This window comes from Hemiscyllium ocellatum, chromosome 20 (assembly GCF_020745735.1).
Source record: "Hemiscyllium ocellatum isolate sHemOce1 chromosome 20, sHemOce1.pat.X.cur, whole genome shotgun sequence".
NCBI lineage: Eukaryota > Metazoa > Chordata > Chondrichthyes > Orectolobiformes > Hemiscylliidae > Hemiscyllium > Hemiscyllium ocellatum.
The window spans coordinates 41,484,697-41,510,585 of record NC_083420.1 but is presented as its reverse complement, the minus strand read 5'-3'; the positions used below and the strand labels follow the sequence as shown (position 1 = coordinate 41,510,585).

The window sequence follows — 25,889 nt, the reverse complement described above, 5'->3', positions numbered from 1 at the left end:
CAGTAAATCCTGCCAGAATGGAATGGGAAAGGTCAACAAAGCTCTGTAATTTTACACTTTTCTCTTGGCCTTGCCCTCCACTCCCCTTAGCTCTGTAATTTCTTCCAAATGTGCAGTCTTCCAAAGGTCTCTCCATCCCTCCAATTCTATCATCTTGTATCTCCTTAACTTTAATCACACCACCATTGGTGTTCATGCCTTAATCTTCCTTGGCCTAACTTTACACCTTAAATCACCGTTATGTTTCTCTACTTCCAAGACACTCCTTAGATGCTTCCTCCTTTGTTGCAGTACGTCTTGTGGCTTGGTGTCAAATTTTATTTGAGAATCGCTCCTCAGGAGGTTCTACTATGTTAAAGTACTCTACAAATGCAATGTCGTTGTTGAGCTTTTTAACTGGTACTGAGGTTTCCTTAGTAACCGACCTGATCTTCATTCAACAAGAGTAATAACACAAAAGCAATCAGGCTCTCTAATTTTTCCTTTAATCCTGTGACATAGCATTGCTTTGAGTAAAATGTGTAGCATAATTATCACTGCTTAATTATAAAATAAACGCCAGGCATACCCTATAAAAGCTGAACTGCACTCATTGAAAGAAAGAGATTTAAGTATGAAAATGAGATTTGTTAATAAATAGCTTCCCCAATGATTCTCTTGTTGAAGATCAAAGGTGTCGGCATTGTGCTTTAAGAAATATTACCAAAATATGCCAATTTTCATGTGCAGATTAGCTCCATCATCAAATTGACTTTCTGTTATAATCTGTACTCCTGGTATAATGAAAGGTAATGAATGCAGAGCAGTATTAGCTGAGGTGCAGCTTTTGGCAGTAGAATTTTATGCAGGGACATACTGACCTGTCTCAGTGGCTGATTTGCCTTGGACCCAGCTCTGTCTCCCTGGTGATTCCTCCGTGACCTGGTCTAATACAGGTTGATGGCTACTCCCAAAACCCTGTGGCCTCCTTGTGTCCTTCTCAAAGGGGGACACTGCGGCAGGGCTCTTGTCTATTGGAGACTGGATGCCATCCTTTACTCCTGCCAACAGTTCTGCGGCTGGTTTGAGCACCCTCTTCTGCTGTGTGGAGTGGAACGTTTTGGCTTCTGTCCCAGAGACCCCTTTAGCGGGGGAAACAGGAGAGGTGGAGACTGTTGTGTTGCTGGGATTATGGAGAGAGAATGTAACCGCTATCTGTTTCCTTTCGCCTGTGCTGGGTGAACTTGGAGTCCAATTGCTGCCTGCAGCTGTCTTGGGTGTAGAGGGAGTGTTTCCTGTGTTGCCAAATGCACTTGGCTTTTTAATATCCACGTTAATGGATGAACTGTGCATTTGTTTGATGTCTGTGGATCCAAAGCTAAAAACAAAAATATCAAATTTAAATTGGTTATGTAAATTCTAATAACGCACACATCAGGTGTCAAATCACACTGCACACATCACACCTCGCCATAGGAATCTACAGGCAGGGCAAAACCACTCAGCCTGAAATCTGTTTCACCATTCCATCTCGACATTAATGCCACATATCCCCTTTGGTTGCAGAACCCTGAAACTGCAAGCCTCACAAAATCTTGTCTGTCTCGGTTTGAAATATGTTCAACGATCCCTGGAGCTCAGCAGCTTTTTGGGGAAGAGTTCCAGATTTCCACTACCTCACTCCTGCACAATCTGAACCGAGACAGAAAAGAAAAGTAGAGCCGGATTTTCCGAGGAACGGTAACCAGAGGCTCTGCATTTCTGAGAGAATGTTCCGATCAGGACCATGTCAAAAACACAGAGTCAGACGTGCATTCTGATAGTTGTGCAGAACTGGAGAAAGCAAACCATGCTCCCTTCTCACAACAATCAGCTGCTGTTTCCTGAAACGTAAAGCTCTAGGATCACAGACGGGCCCTTTGTTAACTGCTATCAAAGGTTAAGTACATAAGCCAAGTGTGAGGCTAAGGTGCTAGATATGTAGGGAGCCACTTGAAAGAGGTGCCAGAGTGCCAATGAAATAGAATAGCAATTAAGTAGGGTGTCAGTTGGGCAAGGAATACTTTCTTTCTTTATTCATGCATCACGGGCTGGGCCATCTCTGGTTGCCCTTGAGAAGGTGCTGGTGAGTTTCTTTCTCGATCTACAATGCCGTTACAAAGGGCATTCCACACTGGGTGCAGTGGAAGGGATGGAGGGCAGAGGAAGGGTAAAATGGATGCAGCGGAATGGAAGATGTGGTCAGCGCTTCCTGGGTGGGGGAGGGGAAGGATAGAGTCAGGTCCAGTGGCAGAGATGATGGGAAGAAAGCAAGAGATGGGAGTGTCAACCCAGACTGCTGGGAGGTAGGGTCAGTGTGGAGTGAGGGGAGTATCAGGTCAAGAGTTAGACTATATGTTTAATATTACAACTTTTCCTGAGTAACTATTTACTTAACTTCGTCTGAGCCCATCAAAGTCACCAATTTAAATGGAGACTTCCGGAGGATTCTAGGTATGGAGGAACTGCCCAGTGCATTCTTAAATTTCCCGGCCAATTCCTTCAGAATCTGCACAATGAGGATTCCGCAGGGTCCCCATGATTAACTTCCACACACATTGGAACGATGGAAAATCTCAACCGTCAGGATTTAAAGCTCAGTTCCTCTGACGAGGAGCCAGCAACTTACAAATAGCTTCAATTAACCTCTAAATGCCCTCAGAGAGATTTACAATGTGCCTGGAATTGGGAGTTCCAACAGTCACTCACAGAAAGGAGAACAGTGACCTTAATAATCACAGTGCCATTTATCATGTTCCATGTCTCAGAATGTGCCTAACTCCCTTAGGAAAGAATCTCCAGTGTCACTTGACCCTCTGTTACATGGCCTTAGGCTTTGTCACTTGATGTTCTGCCTGGAACCACCCCACCCACACCTCTAGTATTGGTTGATCCTGGAGGTCAACCTGGAAGAGTTGACAAGTCTATGGGCCGAAGTTCTTTAACAAATCCTATATACATGTAATTGGTATGCTGAGAAGGCAATGAATCAGTCTGTCCTTTTCTGTATAACTGACCAGGAATGTGAGCCAAGCTTTGGATTAGGAATTCAAGCAGTATTCACTGCTCAAATGGAAGCCGTCAGTACATTACACAGTAGCACTCCATTTCAATAACACCAAGTTACAGATCAGTGTTAAAAGAATAGTTAGAAGCTAAACTCTAATCTAGCAAATGTTATTCAACCATCCCTTTAGTTTTAGGAATCATCCAGTTACAGTGAACTCTTGGGTCCTGTTCAAATTAATGAAAACACGAAACATTAAGCCATGGCTCACTCTCAGTGGAATGTTGATGCTCTTCTCCAGAGAGCTGAGCACAAGGTCTAGATCAGGATTGCCACTGACAGCACAGGCCCAATTGAATTAAGCACTGACAGTGAAACAACTTTTATTCCTCATTTTTAACATGTTAATTTAAGTGTTAAAAAGTGCAGTTATCAGAGTCTTACAGTGTAATGCGATGTTTGTCTTCTATAGACTGAGAGAAAGAAACATTCCTGCAGAGCTGTGAGGTTCTCCTTCGTTCTGTCAATTATAGTTGAATTGAATGAGTCAGAGTGACTTGCAACAATGCATCAGTTATGTCGTTTACATGGTCTGGTGGCCATAAAAAACATTTCTTGAGTACACCTTCCAGCTGGTCTTTCTCTGTCTTTCCATTTGTATATTTGTTTTAATGATTTATGATCTGGAAATCACTGCCTGATTCAGCAGTAATTTCTAAAAGGAATCTGAAGGGAAATAAATATGCAGAAATGCAGGGAAAGATCATAGGAGTGTGAGCATTTGAATCATCCTTTCAAAAATCTATCACAGACATAATGGGCTGAAGGACCTCCCTATGTGTGATTCTTTGATTCCATATTCAAATTTCTGGGAATAAAATAACTCTGGATTTTTCCAGATCTGAAGCTAAGAATTGTAACTAAGCAAACAAACTTGTACAATTGCTGGCATAATCTGACTGCTGACAGGAAAATAGTGAGGATCACCCTTTTATAAGGACATGACTCAATGGCTGAGTATTAAAGTAAAGGGATGATTAAAGGACATATACTACAAATGCAAGAGATAAAGCTAGTACACAGCTGTCAGACTATTTTGCTAGTATCTTAACATAAAATTAATCTATCGACAGATTGAGATGATAGTCTTTCAGCTCCTTCCCTGAACGTTGGATTCACATTGCACTTTTTGGGAAATCTAGCTGGCATTTCTTTAAATAAATATTTAAGAAGGATTGCCTCAGTGTTGTCAGTGAAACCCATCCTCTCCACATCACCCTCCCCCAAACAATGCCCACTCCACCTCCCACTTTTCATTTAAAAGGAAATTCAAATAAAGAGTACAATTCAAATATGAGATTCAAATAAAGGGTACAATTTCAACAAGAATAAATTATAACATATTATAATTATATAATTATTATAATTGTTCTGTAATATGATAACTTAGCTCTCTGGTACATTCAACTCTTTGTAAGGCCTACCTTATTGCTACAGTGACATGCAAGCACTCTGTGCTTCCTCTCTGAAGCCACCAGGGTGCAGAAGAGATGCAAAAGCCAGAGGCTACAAACATCGGTTCCACAATGGTGTCAGCACCACAGGACCTGAAACAGATGACCTACGATGGTGTAAAAGAAGTATTTCATAGGGGTGAGGAGAAACAATGGTCAGCATGTCAAGAGGGGCTCAACCAAATTCGACAAGAATAAAAAACTGTGACCAAGGATGCGCTACTATTCATTAGAACGCTGTGGCAGGATGGCCAGACCAAAGATTCAGTGAAACGGTCAACAACACAAGATGGAGAAAGTCAGGATTGCAGATGCTGGAGAGTCAGAGTCAAGAATGTGGTGCTGGAAAAGCACAGCATATCAGGCAGCATCTGAGGAGCAGGAGAATCAACATTTCAGGCATTAGCCCTTATGCCTAAAACATTGACTCTCCTGCTCCTTAGATGCTGCCTGACATGCTGTGCTTTTCCAGCACTACACTCTTGACAACAACACTAGATGTATTTCAAAAGAATACACCAGAGACACTTAGATATTGTCAGGAGTACAGCCAGGACTCAGTCAACAATGTCATAGTCAGAGGTCTCAAAGAGAGATGGAAAATCTCATAACTTCTTGTGAAATCTGCTATCTTACAGGATTGTCCGATCTGGAAAACACACTTGTCAACACTAAATATAGATTAGAAGACCACACTCAGCAAAAAGAAGCAAATACTGTGAACAAGAATGAGCAGGACAAGCCGTTTGAGCCCATTCAGGATATTGATAGCAGCAGAACTATCTGGTGAACAAATGTAAATAAGGTAGAACAGTTAATGTCAATGACAAAGCTACTGCTTCCATTGGAGGATGTGAAATAATCGTAACCAGTCAAATAATCACAGAAGGCAACTGATATTATACAACCTAATCAATAAATCAAAATGAAATGTCTGTACATTTCAACCCAGATATACTAGCAGGTTGAGACGAAAGATGCTTCAACAAAATGGAGAGTAGCGACTCAGTAAAAACCAATCCAACATCCACAGATTCAGGATACAGTCACAGATAACATGGCTTGCTTTAAGCATCTAATACACAGCAAAAAAAAGTATCTCTTCTAATTAAAAAAAACACATTGCCTGGTCCAGAAATCCAGGATGCTACAAAGGGGAAAGTGTTGTTTCAACACAGCAGCAGTCTTCCATGATGGATATTACTAAGGTTAAAGATTCTCCAGAGGGCAACATGAAGTTAGCAGGGAAGAAATCCTCTGCAAAAGTATTTCAGGAGAATAAGATTCCTCCAAGTAAGGTAGTTGATCCATGACTAGGTCTACTAGGAAGAACTTTCTCGGTGAAGGATATTCAAGAAAAACGATCCAAACGTCAGAATGGAGCTCAATCATTCTGGAGCATTCAACCAACCTTCTTCCATGTCTGAAAGCGTGCATTCTGGGAAAAATGTGAAGCATTCAGACCACTTGCTTTTACCAAGTCACAGTCATGGTGGGGTCAGATGGGAATGTGGAGATAATAATACTGTAGATACCCAACAGTTAAGGGCGGACAAAAGGACAGACATGTAGGTAAATCACAGAGAAACGCTGAAATAATAGGATAATAAAAGTCGTGTATTCATTGTCCCCAATCGTAATTGTGATAGACAAAATGTGAAAGGCTTACAGGGGGCAGAATTCCTAAACTTTCTCCAGGACAGCTTTTTAAGCCAGCACATAGAAAGAGTGGGGGTAGCGCTGGACTTAATTTCATGTGGCAGTGGGGGAGCATGGTAGTGATGGTGACCATAATTCAGTAGGATTTAAGGTAAGTCTGGAGAGGAATAGGGATGGACTGGGAGTAAAGGTTGTGAATTGAGGGAAGGACAATGTTAATAAGACAAAATTTGGCCAAAGTGGACCAGGAGCAACTACTTCCATTAAAATCCACATTAGAGGTGAAGGAGGCATTGCAAAGCTAACAGTGAGAGTGTAGGGCCAATGTGTTCCTGTAAAGGTGAGTGGGTGGGACCAACAGATCAAGAGAATCCTGGATGTCAGTGAATGTACGGAATTCATTCAGAGATTATAAAAAAAGAAACTTCTGGTAGATGCCAAAGCCGCAAAACAGCAGATGTCCTAGAGGCATAGAGAAAATGCAGGGGATTTCTTAACAAATATTAGGAGGTTGAAGAAGGCACATGAAAAGACACTGACAGGTAACCTTACATTAAATTCAAAGAGTTTTTGAAGTATTTTAGAGACAAAAGACTAATCAGGGAAAGAAACATTAGGGACCAAAGTAACAATCTGTGTATGCAACCAGAAGACATAACCACGGTTTTAAAAGAGTACTTTGCATCTGCAATCACGGACAGAGAAGGACAATGTAGGCATAGAGTTCAGGGAGGGCGCTGTGATATACTTGAACAAATTAGCATTGAGAAGGAGGAGGTAGTATTGTTCTACCAGGCTTGCTAGTGGATAAATCCACAGGCCTAGATGAGATGTATCCCAGGCTGCCTTGGGAGGCGATTGCAAGGGCTCTGATACTAATTTTCAAATCTTCTCTGAACACAGGAGAAATGTCAGAGGATGATACGACAGCAATGTAGAACCATTAGTCAAGAAGAGTGGTAGGGGTAAACCAGGATAGGCCAGTTAGCAATAGAAAATCTGGAAAAAATTCTCAGGAATGGAATTAACCTCCACTTGGAAAGGCAAGGATTAATCAATGATAATCGACATAGCTTTGTCAGAGGGGCATCTTGTCAAACATATCTGATTGAATCTTTCCAGGAAGGGACTGGGTATATAAATGAGGGTAATGCAGTTGATGTAGTCTACATGGATCTCAGTGAGATGTTTGACAATGTCTCAGAAGGCAGACTGTTTAAGAAGCTAAGAGCCCAGGGGATCCAGGACAATTTGGCAAGTTGGATCTAACAATGACAAAAAAAAAGTGGCAAGAAGCACAGGATGATAGTCAAAGGGTATTGTTGTAACTGGAAGCCTTTCTCCAGCAGCCTACGATAGAGTTCAGTGCTGTTTGTGTGTACAGCAATGATCTAGTCATTAATATAGGAGGTATGGTCAGTGCATTTGCAGATGACATGAAAATTGTTGAGTGATAACAAGTGAGGAGGAAAGCCTTAGCTGACAGGATGATATAGATGGGCTGGTCAGATGGGCTGAACCATTGCAAATGGAATAAATCCTGAAAAAAGTAATTTGATGCATTTAGGAAGGACTAATGAGGCAAGGAAAATGGTAGGACCCTATAAAGTACAGAGGATCGGAGGGATGTTGGCATGAATTTCCATAGATCACTGAAGTCATCAGAAGAAGCAGAGAAGGTGGTTAAGAAAACATATGGGAGTCTTGCCTTTATTGATCAGGTATTGATCACAAGAGCAAGGATGTTACAATGGAGCTGTGTATAATGTTAGTTAGGCCACGATGGAGGAGTGTATGTAGTTCTTGTCACTACACTACAGGAAAGACGTGGTTGTGCTGGAGAGGAGATTCACCGTGATGTTGCCAGGTTGGAACAATTCAGCTATGAAGAGAGATTGAATAGGCTGGAGCTGTTTTCCTTAAAGCAGAGAGGGGGACCTGATAAAGATGTACAAAATTATAAAGAGCATAGGGTCGACAGGAATAAACATTTCCTATCAGTACATATAGTCAATAACCAGAGAGAACTGTTTTAAGGAGCAAGAGAATTAGAGAGCATTTGATGAAAACTATTTTTTTCTCCCAGAGGATATGGATATCTGGAACTCACTGTCTAGAGACGGCAACCCGCAGGACATTTAAAGATTATTTAGATGGTCACTTGAAACTCCATAGCATACGAGGCTACAGACTACGTGCTGGAAAATGGGATGAGAACAGATGAATGTTTGATGACAGGCAGGGACCTGGTGGCTAAAAGGCGTCTTTCTATGCTGTAAAAACACAATGACCCTCTGACCTGTGCTCCAGTACTCACTGAGGGATGTTTACACGTTTGTAGTCGTTTGCCATGTCATCCATGAAATGGTTCCCTTTTGGCACCTCCCTTCCCTCCAGGTCTCCAGAGGGACAACTCAGGAAGAGGAAGGGAGGTAGCCATGGATCGCTTTGCTATGGGTGGGATGTCAGCGAACAACTATACAGATTCCAGCTCCAGGAAACTTCAATGCTATTTTACTGTAGCTTCACAATTCCTGACCATCCCATCCTTCTTCTCTGCACCAACACAGCAACCCCTTGGTCACCTGTCACGCTACGGGGCATGCCTCGAGAGCTTTCTAGTCTCCTGTGGAGGCAAAGGCCTGGACTTCAAAGGCCCCTTCAGACCAAACTACCCATCGAAGGAACTGGGGGCAGGATCAATTTGAGCGCACCAATTCCAGAAGACACATGCTCGGCAGGCCATTTAGAATGACCCATCCTACTCCATTGGCAATCATTCCAGTTGTTTGAGAAGCTGCACCCCTGTTGGACATGTGGCCAAGCAGCAGTACATTTCACAACGGGCTGCACCCTCTCATCAAGTAGATAAGCAAGTTGTATAAAGTTTAGGAGCAGAGACTGGGTGATTCCATATCACAAATCCCTAACTGAATAATGGACCTAATTGAATTCTTCCTCCCAGAGTGAACCCCTAATGCAGCTCATTGGCTGGCACAGACTAAACATCCAAACACTCAGCAAGCCTAATTCTGTTCTAGCATCAGGCATCTTTATTTTTATTAAATGTGCTTTACATTTATTCAATGTAAAGCACATTTACAACATCATTTGTGCCACATAATTATGCTGTTACCAGTTTTTAGCTACAGGAATTAAAGCAGTCATTAAAGACATTAATAGCATTGTTATTATTCAGTTATGCAGTAGTCACTGCTAATTTCTGCAGCTAATAAATGGTGAAGGGTTGACTGTACAATATAACAGAATGATAACAATGTTGTTAATGTCTTTAATAATGACTTTAATTTCTGAAACTAATAAATGGTAAAGTTCAAATAGTCGCCCATGATAGATATGAATCTATTGCATTTCAAAACTGGTCATAAAATGCCATCCTTAAATTTATTTCTGAGTAGCAAATCCACAAAGTCTGATAATACGCTGTGCACATCAGCCGTGGTGCCTGCTTAAAAGTGGTTCTCAAAGCTCAGGGCTAAATAGTCCTCTGGTTTGCAGCCACTTCTACATTAACGTCAAAGTCAAGGCCACTTTCCTCGAAACAACACAAGTACTGGGGGCAAAAGTCTAAATGGAGTGAGAAAAGCAGTACAAAATCATTCAAAGTCATGGGACTTCAAAGGAAAATGGCCAAACTCTAGCTGCTCAGCACAATCCTCCACATCTTTTTTTTTCTCCAATTTAAAGATTTTAAGAAAGGGCGATGTTCTGATCACTGCAGACGGGGTAACAAAAGCGATTCAGGCTGCAGCAATCTGAGGATTCAGGCCTGCAGAGATTTCCTTCAGAATTAAATCAGATACAAGCTCCTCATTAGCTGAATAAAATGGGAATCCTACCTGCAACGCATGTGTAAAAAGGAGGGAAGATCTTCTGCAAGTTATACAAACTAACCAATTTTAATGATCATAATTGTTAACAGCATTGGCCTGAAGACCAGGTCAGTCAGTCCCGATGAGATTGGGTGGGGTTAAATGGAGCTGATCATTTGAATGTTTTTCGGGTACATCCATCTGAGCCACAATTCAGTAAGCCTTGAGTTAATATATCTCATCCAAAAGGTGGGAGTTCCAACAGTATACCATTCTCTCAGTACTGCACTGAAATGCCAGCCTAAGGATGTGCTGGCAAAGGGTTAGGGTTAGGGTCAGAGATGACCTACATGGTGTTAAGTCCATGTAAACTGGATGTAAACCCACAAAGAAAATATTTGCAGAGTCATATGGAAAGATCAAGGGAGCAGGACTCATAAGGCAGCTCTTCCAAAAATCTAGAATAGGCATGATGGATTGAATGGCCTCCTCCATGCTACATCATTTTTAGATTAGATTAGATTAGACTTACAGTGTGGAAACAGGCCCTTCGGCCCAACAAGTCCACACCGACCCACCGAAGCGCAACCCACCCATACCCCTACATTTACCCCTTACCTAACACTACGGGCAATTTAGCATGGCCAATTCACCTGACTCTAAGATTTAAAAAATGCAATTAAGAGCAAGACAAGGCTACAGTGAGTGGGGAACACAGATAAAATATTTAATACAGGTTTAAATTATTGGTTTTGAAGGTTCTGAATGATTCCAACTCTTTCTCAGAATGAAGAGGTTAGAGACCTTGCTGATTTATTGGAAAACTGCAGCAGGCCTGGGATGGAGATGTTAGCATGGGATGGTCCCTGTGTAATGCTGCCATTGGAGGGGAAAGGTAGAGTTTCTTTGGTAGCAGTTTCCTGCTGGAGATAGTGTAAATGGGAAGGAATGCTCACCTCCAGTACGATATGACCACCAAACATATCTTCCCCTCCCCTATCTTGTCAGCATTCTGCAGGGACCTTTCCCTCTGCAACACCCCTGGTCCACTCTTCCACCACTCTTAATGCTTCCTCACCCTCCAATGGCACTTTCCCATACAGTCGGAGGAACAGTACCACCTCATCATTCACTTCCACTCTTCTCACTGTCTCACCCCCAAACACACCGTTCAGGTGAAGCAGAGTTTTATTGGTACATCTTTCGGTCAAGTCTACTGCATTTGCTGCTCACAACCTTTCCACTGGTGACACCAAACATAGACTAGGTTTACCAAATGCTTTGCAGAACACCTCCACTCTGTCCATTGGCATGTCCTGGATCTCCCAGCTGTCTTCCATTTCAACAAACCACCTTGCTGTCTTGCTAACATTTCTATCTTGGGCCTGTGGCAATATTCCAATGAAGAACAAGACAAGTTGCAGGAAGAATACCTTATTTCCCATTTGGGCACCTTACAGCCTATAGCACTCAATATTGAGTGCCACAATTTCAGAACATGACCTTTGTACTCCATTTTCCTTACACCTCCACCACTCCACCCCCAGCACTTGCATGCCTGCATGCCTTGTTATTTTTGTTGTGGACAGAGTGGACCCATTTCCTCCTTTCCACATCTTACTTTACACCTTTTTTTTTAGATCTCTAATTATCCTTTACACCATTTGTACTCCCCTTGTTATGGGCACCCTCACAGCCTGTTCCATTTGCACCTCCTCCCCCTCTACCTGTAGCATAAAAAACTGCACTTCCCAGCCCCCTGAAAAAGAGTTGCATTGGACACAAAATGTTAACTCTTACTCTCTCCATGGATACTGCCAGACCTGCTGAGTTTCTCCAGCGTTTTGTGTTTCTGTTTTACCGAGGACAAAGGGGCTTTTGAAAATTTCAAATAATTTTGGTCAACTCAACATTGTCCAAATGTTGAGCTAGAACTTCTCAAGAATGTTTTTGATGAAACAAATCAAATGCGTGTCATACAATCCTAGTTTGACCACTCCAGTGACCTGACCCCCAAGAAACAGATGTTACATATGACTGGATGTGGAGATGCTGGAGTTGGACTGGGATGGACAAGATCAAAAATGAAATGACACCAGGTTATTGTAATAACAAATAAACCTGTTAACTATAACCTGGTGTTGTTGGATTTTTGACTTTACATATGAATGGAGCACACATTTACACATCTTGTTGCAATAACCCATTCTACTCTCTCAATACAGGAACATCAGGAAGTTCATATCCCTCCCCAGGGTTCCGTCACTGAGTCAACAGGCTGGAGATTCACTAGCACCCATTGTATATCCTCCCACAAAGTACAGATTTACCCCCAGAATGAACGCAAGAAATCCAGAAAAGTCAATATTCATGATGTTGACATTCAGGTTTATCAACAGCCAGTATTGCAACACATGGACTATTTGCAAGTAAACAGACTGTCGTTGTGGCAGATGAAAGCTGGTTGCAGTCAGCTGCACAGACAATAACAAGGAGAACGTGCTTGTTAGCACCTTTAATATACCAAGCTGTTCCAAGGTGGTTTATGGGAACATCGTAAAACAACTTTTGAGCCACATAAGGTAATATATTATGAAAAGTGATCAAACATTGAGTATAAAAAGGCAGGTTTTACAGAACATCTGAAAGAAGGAAAGGTGCTAAAATGTTTAGTTTAGGACCTAGACAGCTGATGGCACAGATATTACAGGGCATGGAGATGCCGGTGTTGGACTGGGGTGTACAAAGTTAAAAATCACACAACACCAGCTTATAGTCCAACAGGTTTAATTGGAAGCACACTAGCTTTCGGAACACCACTCCTTCATCAGGTGGTCTCCACAACCACCTGATGAAGGAACAGCGTTCCAAAAGCTAGTGTGCTTCCAATTAAACCTGTTGGACTATAACCTGGTGTTGTGTGATTTTTTTATCATTACAGGGCAAGTGATTAAAATGGGGATTGCTCATGAGGTCAAAATTGGAGAAATACAGTGATCATAAGGAGCTGAAGGGCTAGTGGTGGGTGTGGATATGAAGAGGAATTAAACCATCGAAGGATCTGTGAAAAAGGTTAAGAATTTTAAAAATAAAGACATTATTGGACCGTGTGCACTTTAAACTCATGACTATCTTTCTACTTAAGGCCAAAGGGAGGCAGCAAGAACTTGGCAAGGAACAATGATAAAATGGAGCGAATGTGTGTTTTTATATTGCATTTTATTGTTTTCATTGTCTTCCCTCAAGGCCAACTCATACTAAATGCTTTAACATGGCAGATGGTGGCCATCTAATGGGCAACCTACCCCCCCAAGTAGTCAATCTTCATGTACAACTCTAGATGGCACACCATTCCATTGCAACAGTAAGTAATTTATAATCTAATCCTATCAGAATAACCCTCTATTACTTTCTGCCTCATGTGCTATCTAGCTTTCCCTTAAACGCACCTGTTATTCATCTTAACTGCTCCACATGGTAATAAGCTGCACATTCTACCAGTTTTCTGGGTATAGAAATTTCTCCCAAACACATATTTAATTTATGAAGGGTGCATTATGTCTTCTGAACTTCCTTACAAGTGGAAACCATTTCCACATCAACCTCAAACTCCTTCATAATGTTAAACAGCTCTCTCTCAACCTTCTCTTTCTAGAGAAAGGCATCCCTACAATATCTTTCACTGATCGAGCAACTTCAAATCACAGTAAAAATTCACATAAGTTTAGTCATGCAATTTTTTAAAATGAACCTTATTCTGAAAAGTAAGCTTTCCTCTTGATTCTACAATAATGTTGAATAAAATATGTAAGCTTGCTTCAATTGCCCATTGAAGAACCAATGAGTTTAGTTTGACTCTCAAGTGCCTGCAGAACTGAATATAATGGATGGGCACAAACTAACACCATGCTGAATCCAAATTTATACAGTGGCCTCAACCAGGAATGAGGCTTCCTATTCATAAATGCAAAGAGCTTACCACTGTGTGTGTCAGGCACACATTCTGAATATCTATGAGGAAGCCTTTAACAATATGGCAGGCAGCTCACTTTCAGTGTACAATAAGCAGGTACAAAATGCCACCTACCATACTGAGGTTTCAGTGCCTGTAAAACAAGCACAATCTACATTTTACAACTTGAGACAAATAATACAAGAATCAAATCTAATTTCCAAAATGAACATTTCTCCTCACAGCACTGAAGCTTCAGCCAGGGCATGGATCATAGGCCAAATCCAGAACACCTCACTGTCGTTCTTCAAAGGCTCAGTTGCCATTCATACCTGTGATGGAAACTCACCTGTGATGCTTTTGGACTGGCTTCAATTTTGACCTCCAGTCAGAGGGAGAGTCTTCTGCCTCTTGCCGAGTAATGATTTGCGGACTGTAGGAAAAATTCCCTGAAGAAGAAACAATAAGTGGCTTGGGTTAACCAACAATCTACAAGTATGACTATTATCTATTCTGTTCTGGAGTCACTACATCCAAAAGAATGCAATCGCAACATTTCACCAAACTCTGCCTGCTATTGCTGCCATCCCAAAATATACTCCCAAGTTCTACAGATTGTTCATCAGAGCTGTTCTCCTCCCCATTTGTTTTGGCTCATATTTTCTTACCCATTTCTCAGGTGCTATAATGCAGGTATCTTATTTTCTCTTTACAACGAAGCAGAATTCAACATTTGACTTAACCTTCTATTGTAATTCACGATTTCTCATTACAGCTTCAGAAGGATCACTCCTCCTACTAATCATTCAAAGAAATATATTTTGATAACAACCTTAAATTAGCCTGTTACTAGTCACTATACTTTCCTCTTATTCATTGTTGTGACACAGACATCCACAGCATTTAATTGCCCATCCCTCATTGCCCCTTGTTTGATTTAGGTTTAAAACCTTACATGTAATGATGAATTGTGCTAATGTATAATTGTTCTCAAGTTGCTATGAAGTCAATAAGTAAAAGCACAATGAAACAGAAGAGTTCACAAACAGCAGTTAAAATATTTAAAAAAACCCAAAAACATTATCCAGTCACAATTCATAGGACTAACAATGTGATTCTACACAACACCGATGCAGTCATTGGTTTAATTATAGAATGTTATTTATGAGTTGCTTTGGTCACTTTGGCAGGAACTAAAATAGCTTCACTCATCCATCAACTGATGGTGAATATTCTACTTGAACTTCTGCCTCCTGTGTGATCAATGTGTTCCGAACATTGCCGTTAGGGAAGAAAGTTCAGAAGTTTGACCCAATGGCTTGAAAGGAGTGGCTGACTTCAGGATAGTGGGACTGCACTGAAGGGAGTGGGATGTTGATGAATGCTATCATATTGTTCTCTCTTTGGACTACATTTATTATATAATTTGCAATAATGTTGGAATAATTTTTTCCATTCCACTTAGTGACTTAAATAACTATAAATAGTCCAGAGAGTTTTTCCATCACTTTGCCATACAGTGAAGTCGAATCTTATCATCTCGGTATTCCTAAATGTGTGGCCAACTCATCACACTGCTCTGTAGCCAAAACTTGGTGACCAGAACTCACCACAGTTTTCAAAGGCCACCCTAGCCAGATCTGCTGTCGCGGGATCATGATTTTACTTCAAGATTCCATCTTCAGCCTCTGTGCAATCACTGTCTCAACACCAGGATTGTCAGGACAGAATCCAAAGTCAGATATTGGATCATAATCACTCAGTCAGAAACTAGTCTGTACCAGTAGCTCTCTGTTCCTGCACTGACATGCTTCAGACATAGACTGCCACAATCTTGCACCATCTAAATTTTCATTAATCTTCAGTCTGATCTTTAACAAATAGCTCCTGTTGCTTATTTCCAGAATATATCATGGCAATGCCTTGCATGTCAATGTTGAAATGAAGCAAATAGGTGCATTCAGGATTGTAACTGATGATCATGGAGCCTTTTGGTCATCCATAGGTATCAATCTCAAATACTAACATTTATGCTTCGTTTCAACCTCCTTAATGTTATTTCAATGGCCCATCCAATTTTCTCCCTTTCTGTTTTAGGGACAGAAGCAGGCCACTCAGCCCCAATTCCCTTCTGTCTTCAATAATGTTATGACTTCAAACCTGCACTTTAACTTTATCCACCTTCCTAGACTCGCTATTCTTTTGTACCCTTGTTTAACAACAATCTGTCAATCTCAGATTTAAAGTTATTATTTGAACACATACTGCTTTTTGTGGATGAGAATTCCACACTTCTACCACCGTTTACATGGAAAATAGTATTTTGTAACTTCTCTCCCAAGTGGTTTGGCTCCAATTTTAATGTTTAATCTCTTATTCCAGACTGTTCCACCAGCAGATTTTTTTCCCCAATCTAGTCTATCTAATTGTTTCAAAATACTTAACTAATTCAAACAAATCACCCGTAAATTTTTAAATTCTAGAAAATACAGATTTAGATAAGGTCTCCTTATAATGGGTTCCCTAGAACTTAGTGATGAATCTGCACCCCTTTCAAAGCCAATATGGTCCTTTCAAAAATATGGTGTATAGAACAGGATATAATACTCCTGATATGATCTAACCAGGGCTTTGTATATCTGTGACAAAACCTTCACCTTTCAAATTCCAGTCCTTTAACTATAAATACAAACATCCCTTTAGCTGTTTGATTGTTTCCTTTTGTACGTGACGAGTATATTTTAGTGATCTGCCTACTTAAAAAACCCAAGACTGTTTGGACTTCCCCATTTCTAGCTTTTTCAGTTCAATAAGGTTTATCTGTATTTGGTCTGACCATCAGGTTACAGTGAGAAAGGATCCAGTTCCTCTGCAAAGGGAGTGACGCAGCAAGATCTGCCCTCCAGAGAACTCAGCATCTCACCCAAACTCCCATTATTCCCAAGTGATCTTACACTATAAGAGTCAGACAACTGGTTAATGACTGGAGCTCATTGCAGAGCTTCCTTCCCATTTGTTCTTCATCCACTTTTCCCAAAAGCATCATTGGATCGAGATGAGGAATGGGAACCCCACTTATTACCTCTCTCTCTCTGGCCTAGAGACACCAAAGAAATCTGTCGTCCAACATCCTTTAAGTTATACATCTGTCATTCTAAGAGCAGTATTCAACAGAGGCAACAGGAATCTAAGCTGTCAACTGGACAACCATCAGAACTCCACAGTGGTCATCTGTTTTTTTTTGCTGAGGTTAAATCAGGCATTTAATTAGACAGAGGGGGGTCCTTTGCCTGGATGGAGAGAGAATGTGATAGCTCCACCCACTGGGAGCTGCCAGCCAATCAAAGGCCTGCAGCTCTTCCTTGATCAGCAGTCCCAACTGAGGAGATTGTGGCTGCTAAGAGTACTGCAGCTAAGACCCAGAATTATCTGTGGATCAGGCACATATAACAGATGGCTGGAAGGTGATTTTTGAGATGGGAATGGTAGGGTAGAAGACAAGGGGACTGGCATAGTTCTCAGCAGCACTAAATCCTCCTCACCCAACTCTCTCTCTTCCTATATATTAATTGGGAAGAGTTTTTGAACAAAGAGTTCCCTCAACCACCAGAGGGCAGTGGTTGGTGTTTGGGCTTCCCCCTATTCCAAGTACCCTGGCTAGCACTGGATGAATAACTGCAGCAATGGGATGAGGCCCTTGAGAGCTTCAATTGTTAGCTCGGTAGGAAAGCTGTTCACAAGCCTTTTCATGACAGAATTAATCAGTGTAATGATGGAAAGCTGGCAGGGGCCCAACATTATCCTCCCACAATCAACACCCCCACACACTCTCCCCCCACAGAATAGGGCAGTTACATTTGAGCATAAGTTCAGTTCTGGCTCATGTGATAGCTCTCTGAGTTAGAAGGTTGTCGGTTCAAATCTTAGTCCAGGGACGCAAGTAAACTCCAGGCAATGATCAATTGTTGCAGAGATATTGCCTCTCTCAGTTTAATGCAAAAGGTCCCACAACCATGTATTCAAAGAAGTGGGCAGTCCAACTGTCAATATTTATCCTTGAATTGATGTAACTCTCATAAAACAAAATGCCCTCCTGTTTGTCAGAGCTTGCGTTGTGCAGATTTGCTGCCAGATTTCCTGCATTACAGTAGTGACAATGCTTCAGAAGTACTTCTCTGGCTGTAGAGTGATTTTAATTGTCCTGAGGTCATGGAGGGCACTGTTGAAATGCAAGTCTTTCTTGGTTCTCTACTTTGCAGCCACTTTTAAAGTTGAACAGTGTATGGAGTTATTTGGGACACAAAGATGATGAGTGCATGGTGTCCTCACAGTAGCAGTGAGGACACCACCAGTGCAGAAAAACATCACAGGTCAGCTGCTTAACATTTAGACAAGAGGTATCGCAGAAGTATAAAACCTGACTGGATCACAAAATAGTATTTAAAAGACCAGACTAGTCAAGTCATTTACAGAGCAGCTAAATGTCATAAAATAAAGATAAAGAACAGACATTCCATGGGATTATAAACTGAATCAGTGCCAAATCACTGAACATTTAACAGGTTAATCATTTTGACTGTCCTTCCCACACTTCAAGAATTGGTTACTCAACATATCAATCCTTAGAGTGCTATATCCTCCCAGTAAAAAGTGAGGTCTGCAGATGCTGGAGATCAGAGCTGAAAATGTGTTGCTGGTTAAAGCACAGCAGGTCAGGCAGCATCCAAGGAACAGGAAATTCGACGTTTCGGGCCAAAGCCCTTCATCCTCCCAGCCAATTTAAAAGCAAAAAAATTCCTCAGCTCAACTGAAAAATCCTTGACTGTGAATAAAACATCTCCCCCATCTTCAATATATTTACAACCAATAACCCAAGTGTTCAAAGATACATTTTAGAAGGATTCTTTTTAATGCCCATATGTTTGATAGGACTGCCTCACAGCAGGTCTGGAAAATTCAATTATTAATTCCTAGAAACTTACAAAAAATCTTGGAGGACTGAGAATCTTTTCCTGTTCATAGCATCCTCACATTCTTGCAGGCGTGGGGGATTTTTTTTTTCCTTAAGATTGTACACTCTTACCAAAAACATCATCAAAAGCAATTCACAATAATTTAGATAAGGATAAAAAAAATTGAACTTCCTTTTAAAAAGGAGGCAAGTGTTTGTTTCAGTTCAATAAGTTTTCTACCTCTTTGGGGAAAGGGTTGGCACATGAGAAGCATGTACCAGTGAAGAGTTAACTCGTGACAGTGGAATGTTTACTAAGTACCAAGTCATACTACTTCCAAAGAAATGATCTGACTGGGCTCCTAGCCAAAGGCAGTTTGAATTAGCCAAAACTGCACAGGAGCCATTGCACAGCCAAGCCAGAGCATAGCCTAACATGATTTGGAACAGCCAGCAGGGAAAGACACAGCCTTGTCCACCCATTGCCTAATGTCTGGACTAGCTCATTATAAACCCAATGTCCAGAAAAGATTTACTGGAATGTTGCAGGGAATGGAGGGTTTGGGGAACAAACATAGCTGGACAGGCTGGGACTGTTTTCACTGCAGTGTAGGGGGTTGAGAGGTGTCCTTAGAGGTCTATAAAATCATGAGGGGCATAGGTAAGGTCTTTTCCCTAAGCTGGGGGAGGTCAAAACTAGGGCCTATATTTTTAAGTGAGTGGAGAAAGTATTAAAAAGCACATGAGCGTCAACCTTTTTTTTTACATAGACAGTGGTTTGAGTGTGGAATGAACTGCCAAAAGAAGTGGTAGATGCAGGCACAGTTACAACATCTAAAAGACATTTTGATAAGCACATGAATAGGAAAGGTTTGGAGGGATATGGGCCAAATGCAGGAAAGTGGGACTAGTTTAGGTTGGGGACATGGTCAGTGTGGCCTGGTTGGTCCGAAGGGTCTGTTTCCATGCTGTTTGACTCTGTAACAATATATGTTACTGTAGCTCAATGGTAACATTCCTGCTTTAGGCGTTGGAGACCTGGGTTCAAACCCTATTCTCCCGTCTATATCGTGGTTCAAATCTCACCTGCTCCAGCAGTACAATCCATCAGATATGATATTATATATGTTATTATAACACCTCTCTACCAGCCCAAATACTGCCCCATGCCCCAGGGGGCCAACAATCCCTGCCAAATATTTCCTCTATTCTTGGAATCTAATGCCCAATCCCATCCTGGACCCCAACCTATTACTTCTTGTTCCAGACCTATGCCCTCTCCACACGGCTCTGGTTTTGATCCCTTCCACATCAGATTGGATAACTCTATCCCACTGTAAGAACTGACAGCACCATTCCCCCTCCTTTCAGCACCTTAACCCCTCCCCACCCCACCAACAGCCCCAGGGTCAAAAGCTCCCCCCTCCCTGCAGGGACTAGTACTGCCACCCGCTGGCCTATCCTAAACTCTGCACTTATCTAGCCCCCTCGCCATCTTGCATTCTGTAATGTCCGGCATCCTACCCACCTGGCATCCTACAATGCCCACCCACCTGGCACTGAATGGCAGTCTGACAGCAGCTGTCAGCGTGGCTGTCTGGGATTTTGGACCTTTATATTTCAGAATACAGCAGCTGATTGCTGTGAGAAAGTTGGAGGGGGGCCACAATTTACCTTCCTGCCAAGTCCTGAGTGGAATGGAAGTACAGCCCTGCGATTCTGAAGGAGATATGATCAAATCTCCTGTCAGATATGTGGAGTTCTTTCATTGTATAAAACACCATGCAGTGGCAATGTGCAAGAAATCACTGGTCCTTGGAAAATTCTAGCCCAACACAACTAAACCTCCCACTGACTTGCTCGACTTCATTGAGGAGACTGCAAGCTTTCCTTAATCACACCACTTAAATCACACCACGAGATTCGATTAAATACTTTCCAATAACTCAGTTATGTAGGATAAAATGGCAACTAACTGTTCCCAGTCAATGCCACAAACAACAATGACAGAGATGATTGATTAACCCTTTCACAGACATGTGGTTTGAGAGATGGGCATTGTCCATGACAAGGGAAGTATATTCCTCTGCTCTTCAAATAGCTCCCAGGGAAATGGATATTTCAATACATTACACTACATAAATGCAAAGTTGTTGTACATTAACCTGAACATGCAGATCTCAGCATTACACCTCATGGAAAGAGGGCAGGCTGACTTTGTGACACCACCTCAGCACCCTGTCTGACTGCGAGATTAGGTGCTGTGTCCATGTTAGGGATAGCAGAGCTGACTGTCAGCCAGTGGGTGGTGACATGTGAAGCTGCAGCTACCTCAGAGAGTGTACATGCCGGTATAGCCAGAGAACTGACCTTTACTGGTTGTCTGCTGGGTCAAAGTTGATCCACGACCCGTCGCTTCATTCATGCTGGCAGCCCGGTTTAATGTGCCTCGTGAGGAACTTCCAGTTGAAGGACTGAGCACAGCCTCAGGGCTGGCAACACCTTTTGTGAGCACAGGACGGGATGGTAGTTCCAAAGCAGATGCCGGTCTCCATTTGGGGGCTTTGTCCTGTGGATTGCTGGGCTCGCCCCTTTGCTCTGGTGACGTAGATTGCCTGGTTCCTGGCTGGATATTTTTCTGGTCACTTACGTTCAGAGTTATAGTCTTGGTGGTCTGGTGATTCATGGGCTGTGTTCCTGAAGGCTTGTCCATGTGAAACCGGGAAGACGAGGCGACACCTTGGTTTAGGTTGTTATTCTTGTCAAAGGGCAAATTCTTCTGCAGGACCAAGCGTGCCTTGTCTTTGTCCGTGTCAGAACTGGACTTGGTGGTTGCAGTCGGACTCTTCAACACGTTGGTGCCCTGCTGGTTCCCAGGTGACCAAGGCCTCTGTGTTATCGTTTCTGCACCACCATACTGCCCTCGCGCAGAATCGGGAGTACGCAGTGCGCTCGCTGGAGATCCCAAATCTCCAGACAAAGGCGGCTTTTCAGGTGTCCCCGAACTCATGAACTTTTGCCTTGCAGCTTGCATTCTCTCCGTGTGAGTGCCCCCTGGTTTGAAAGCTGTTGACGAGACCTCTGCCTGCCTGGGGGTGTTTGTCACTGCAGTGGGGCTGGTCACATGGCCCACCACCGGCTTGTGGACTGTTGGCACTGACTCGTCTGCTTTGGGGCTGGGCTTCTGTAACTTGGAGCTACCAAAGCTGCTGCTGCTGCTGCTGTTGTTTTTGTTCTCACCAACATTGGCTTGGTGGTTGGTGCAGATGAAAGTCCCGGGTATCGGCCCAGTCTTGTATGCACCAGCCATGAGGGTATTGGAGCACTGCTTGCACCTATGGCAGATGAGAAGGATAAAGAAAAATACAGAAAAATGAACCCTTGAACAAAGAGCATGACTGGTAGTTTTAAAGCTTGATTAACACATTAACAGTACATAATGAGGCTATATGGACAGCCCAGACATCTATTCAAGTACTGAAATAGCTGCCCTGGGTCTCTGGTTTAATCTGTCAATTGCACAAAGTATGTTTATACAAGATAAAGAGATTTTGGTGCTTACAGTGTCTGTGACTGATACTTTAAAGGGTATGGACAACTGGAACTTTTATTGGTCTGTAGTCAATTAAGATTTGTTTTTTGTTTAAGAAAACGGAATGGTCTGAATGAATTAGAAAGTGTTTTTTGAAAACACATTCTACTGTCAGTATCTGGGTTCCTGATTCAACACAGAATAATTGTTGTGAATTGGAATAAAAACATCACAGCTCGGCACAGAGTGTATGAGAATCCATGGAGGAGCAGGTGAGAGCATGAGGTTTCATGGATGGGAAAGGTGTAGTGTGTCGGGTGAGAGTACCAGAGATGAGGGCCTTACTGCCTGTATTATCATTGGGACATGGCCCCACATATGCAAGGTGGACCTTAGAGAGGAGGCCTTCCATACCCCAACCCTGTAGCTGCTATTGAACTCTTGCTCACATCTGCACCACACCCGAAACAAAAATCTGTCTGAGCAGGCACTTTCTCCTGAGGCAAACACGCAAGCAAGCCAGGAAATTGCCCAACTTCCTCTACCCTGCTGCTAACATGAGAAAACATGATAATGACAGTGCTACAAACTCAAATAACTGGCTGTAAAGCACTTTGAGCTGCCTCAAGGATGTCAAAGGTCCAATTGTATCATTAAAATTTTAGACCTGCGTGGAATTCCTGTCAACTTTCCAACATTGTAAATCCTTTTGGCCACATCTATAGTTGAAATGTGCCATACTGTAATTAAAGCTTCTCAACAGAGTAGGAATTGTCGAGTTATTGGGAAAATCACCTCTTACAGAGATAGATCCTATTCCAAGTATGAACAATGTGATCTATCTTGGAAAACATTAATAACATTATAACTTTAAAATGCCAACTACATTACTGGGTACCTGAACTTTTGCAAAGGCAGAATAGGGTCTCTTGTGCAACCAAGTGGCACTGGAGCCCTGACTCCAGATGTTCTGCTCTGAACATGCTTTCATTGTCGGGTGGATAATGGGCATGGGTTGTAATTTGCTCATTCATGGTTTATGCAAGTAGCTATATATGTAAAAGTGCCTTCAACAAATGTCCAATACTGGGTTACTTCAAACATGGCTTTAACCTTTTCAAAAGAAAGTCTACATTTACCGCAGGAGATGTAAGGTAGGTTGAGGGCACTTCTGGGAGACGTCAAGTTCCCTTTGAACTTGTTAAAAGTAGACATGGGTATGCTTAAAATGCAAATACACTCATTACATGATCAAGCATCAAGGCTTTTAAATCTCATTTTAAAACTGAACATATAATACTTTTCAATTTTAAAAAAAAAATCAATGCTTGTTATTTAACTCTGACCATTGACATTAGCCTGAGGGCTAGAATTATATGATTTATCATTATCACAGTGGGATACCTGTCAGTTTGCAGTTTGATTAACAACTCTAAATGTTGTCACGTCTTTGATATGGAGCTGCACAATTACTTACTTATAAAAGTGTTTATATAGTTTGAAGAAATGCAAATATAGTAATTGGATTTTTATGAGAGTTTTGTTTCATGAAATTCTGTACCAGTCAGTTAAAACTTCATTACAATTCCACGTGAACGCCAAGGTGTGCCCATGGAGGGGAATATGGTGTAAATTGGCACCAGGTTGGACATCAAAAGGCTGTTGCTTGGCAGACACAGTTTGGTATAAGTTGGCAGAGTTGACTACGGGTTTTGGAGCTGTGTACAGGGGAATGGGTTGGCTTGGATGGGGCATGGGGAGTGTGTGGAGGGAGAAAGGCTGGGAGGGCTGTTTTTTGTGTGTTTTGTTTTACAACTGGAACTATGTCCTGTATCCCCATGGTCTTTGCAACAGCCCACCATGGCACTCAGTGGCCCTTGTGGCTGCCTCTGAACTCTTCCCATAAGTGCCCAGCCAAGGTCCAGTTAAGGTCCACACTCCGCCCAAGAAACAAAATAGGAAAATCTAAGGTACCTTCTCCTGAGCACTATTTGCTCAACCTGGATTTTTCTGGATCCATGACTTCCACTTGGCAACAGAAGTCTGGCCTAGGTCTCCTTTTATGCTGTCAGACTTCTATGATTTTGTAATTCTGTTGCCACATATACCACTTTGCAGGCAGTGATTTTTGATTACTCATAGTATACACAATCTCTTCCTCACAGCCCTCACCTCTTGTCCGAAACCCTAACTTTGTACCCCCTGACCTTGTGTATTGAGCCAATGGGATCCCAAGCGAGTCATAATCTTGTGTATTTCTATCAAATCTTCCCTCAAACATCTTTGCTATGACCCCAGCCTTTCCAACCCAACAATTAAAAAGGTGCACCTTTGGAGATATTCTGGTAAACGCCCTCTACACCTTGTCCCGGGCATTCACATCCTTCCCGAAGTCGAATGACCACAACTGGATTATCCTTTATACTTCTTCTCAGTCTTACTCTTCTCCCCTTAGCCACGACATTAACTGGCAATATTTAAGACCCAGCTACATAAGGAGACACTAGGACAGATTTGGTCACAGTGGTAGATTTTAAGGTGTGTCTTAAATTAGGATGGCAAGATCAGGAAGTGGAGGGATTTAGGGAGAGACTACAAGGGCTTAGGACCTCAGCAGCTGAAGGCAAAGACAACACATTCACTCTTATATCTCACCTGAAACAGTTCCTGTGATAGAGTTTCCCATCTACTAAGTACCGCTGAACCAACAGAACGTTTTTTTTGCAGATGGCACAGCTACTGGACAATGTCCCTGATTTATTGGATCTGTCACCAGCATCAGCAGCAGGAACTTTGTTCTAGAAGAAGGGAAAAGTGTACAATTATTTTGCTCTCATTTCTCCAACTAACCAAGAGTGGTTCACAAGAGTCCTCCACCAATTGTAATGCCAACTTGCTACAGTGGCCAGATGCAATAATCATTCCTCAGATGGCACACCGCAGAGATAGACAGCTGGTGAATCTTGAATGGAGCAGCCCAGTGTGTGATTTGTAACTCTCCCACAAAGGACGGCACGGTGGCTCAGTGGCTAGCACTGCTATCTCACAGCACCATGGACCTGGGTTCAATTCCAGTAAAAAGTGAGGTCTGCAGATGCTGGAGATCACAGCTGAAAATGTGTTGCTGGTTAGAGCACAGCAGGTCAGGCAGCACGCGAATTTCCTGTTCCTTGGATGCTGCCTGACCTGCTGTGCTTTAACCAGCAACACATTTTCAGCTGGGTTCAATTCCAGCCTTGGGCGACTGTACGGAGTTTGACATATTCTCCCCATGTCTGCATGGGTTTTTCTGAATGCTCTGGTTTCCTCCCACAATCCAAAGATGTGCATATTAGATAAGTTGGCCACACTAAATTGCCCATAGTGTTCAGGAAAGTGTAGGTTAGGAACATTAGTCAGGGGAAAAGTGTTGGGGAGGGGAAT

General features: G+C 42.2%; 1 protein-coding gene across 1 annotated transcript in view; it reads right to left on the bottom strand.

Annotated features, from left to right (window-relative positions):
- Nucleotides 1–25,889, bottom strand: part of micall2a (mical-like 2a) — a 95,586-nt gene that overhangs the window by 19,533 nt on the left and 50,164 nt on the right. The window contains exons 5-8 of the mRNA XM_060840792.1: nucleotides 25,122–25,264; nucleotides 21,305–22,269; nucleotides 14,333–14,432; nucleotides 861–1,357 (exon numbers count right to left, since the gene is read on the bottom strand). Coding sequence (XP_060696775.1) covers nucleotides 861–1,357; nucleotides 14,333–14,432; nucleotides 21,305–22,269; nucleotides 25,122–25,264 — 1,705 coding nt within the window. The remainder of the gene's footprint in view (nucleotides 1–860; nucleotides 1,358–14,332; nucleotides 14,433–21,304; nucleotides 22,270–25,121; nucleotides 25,265–25,889) is intronic.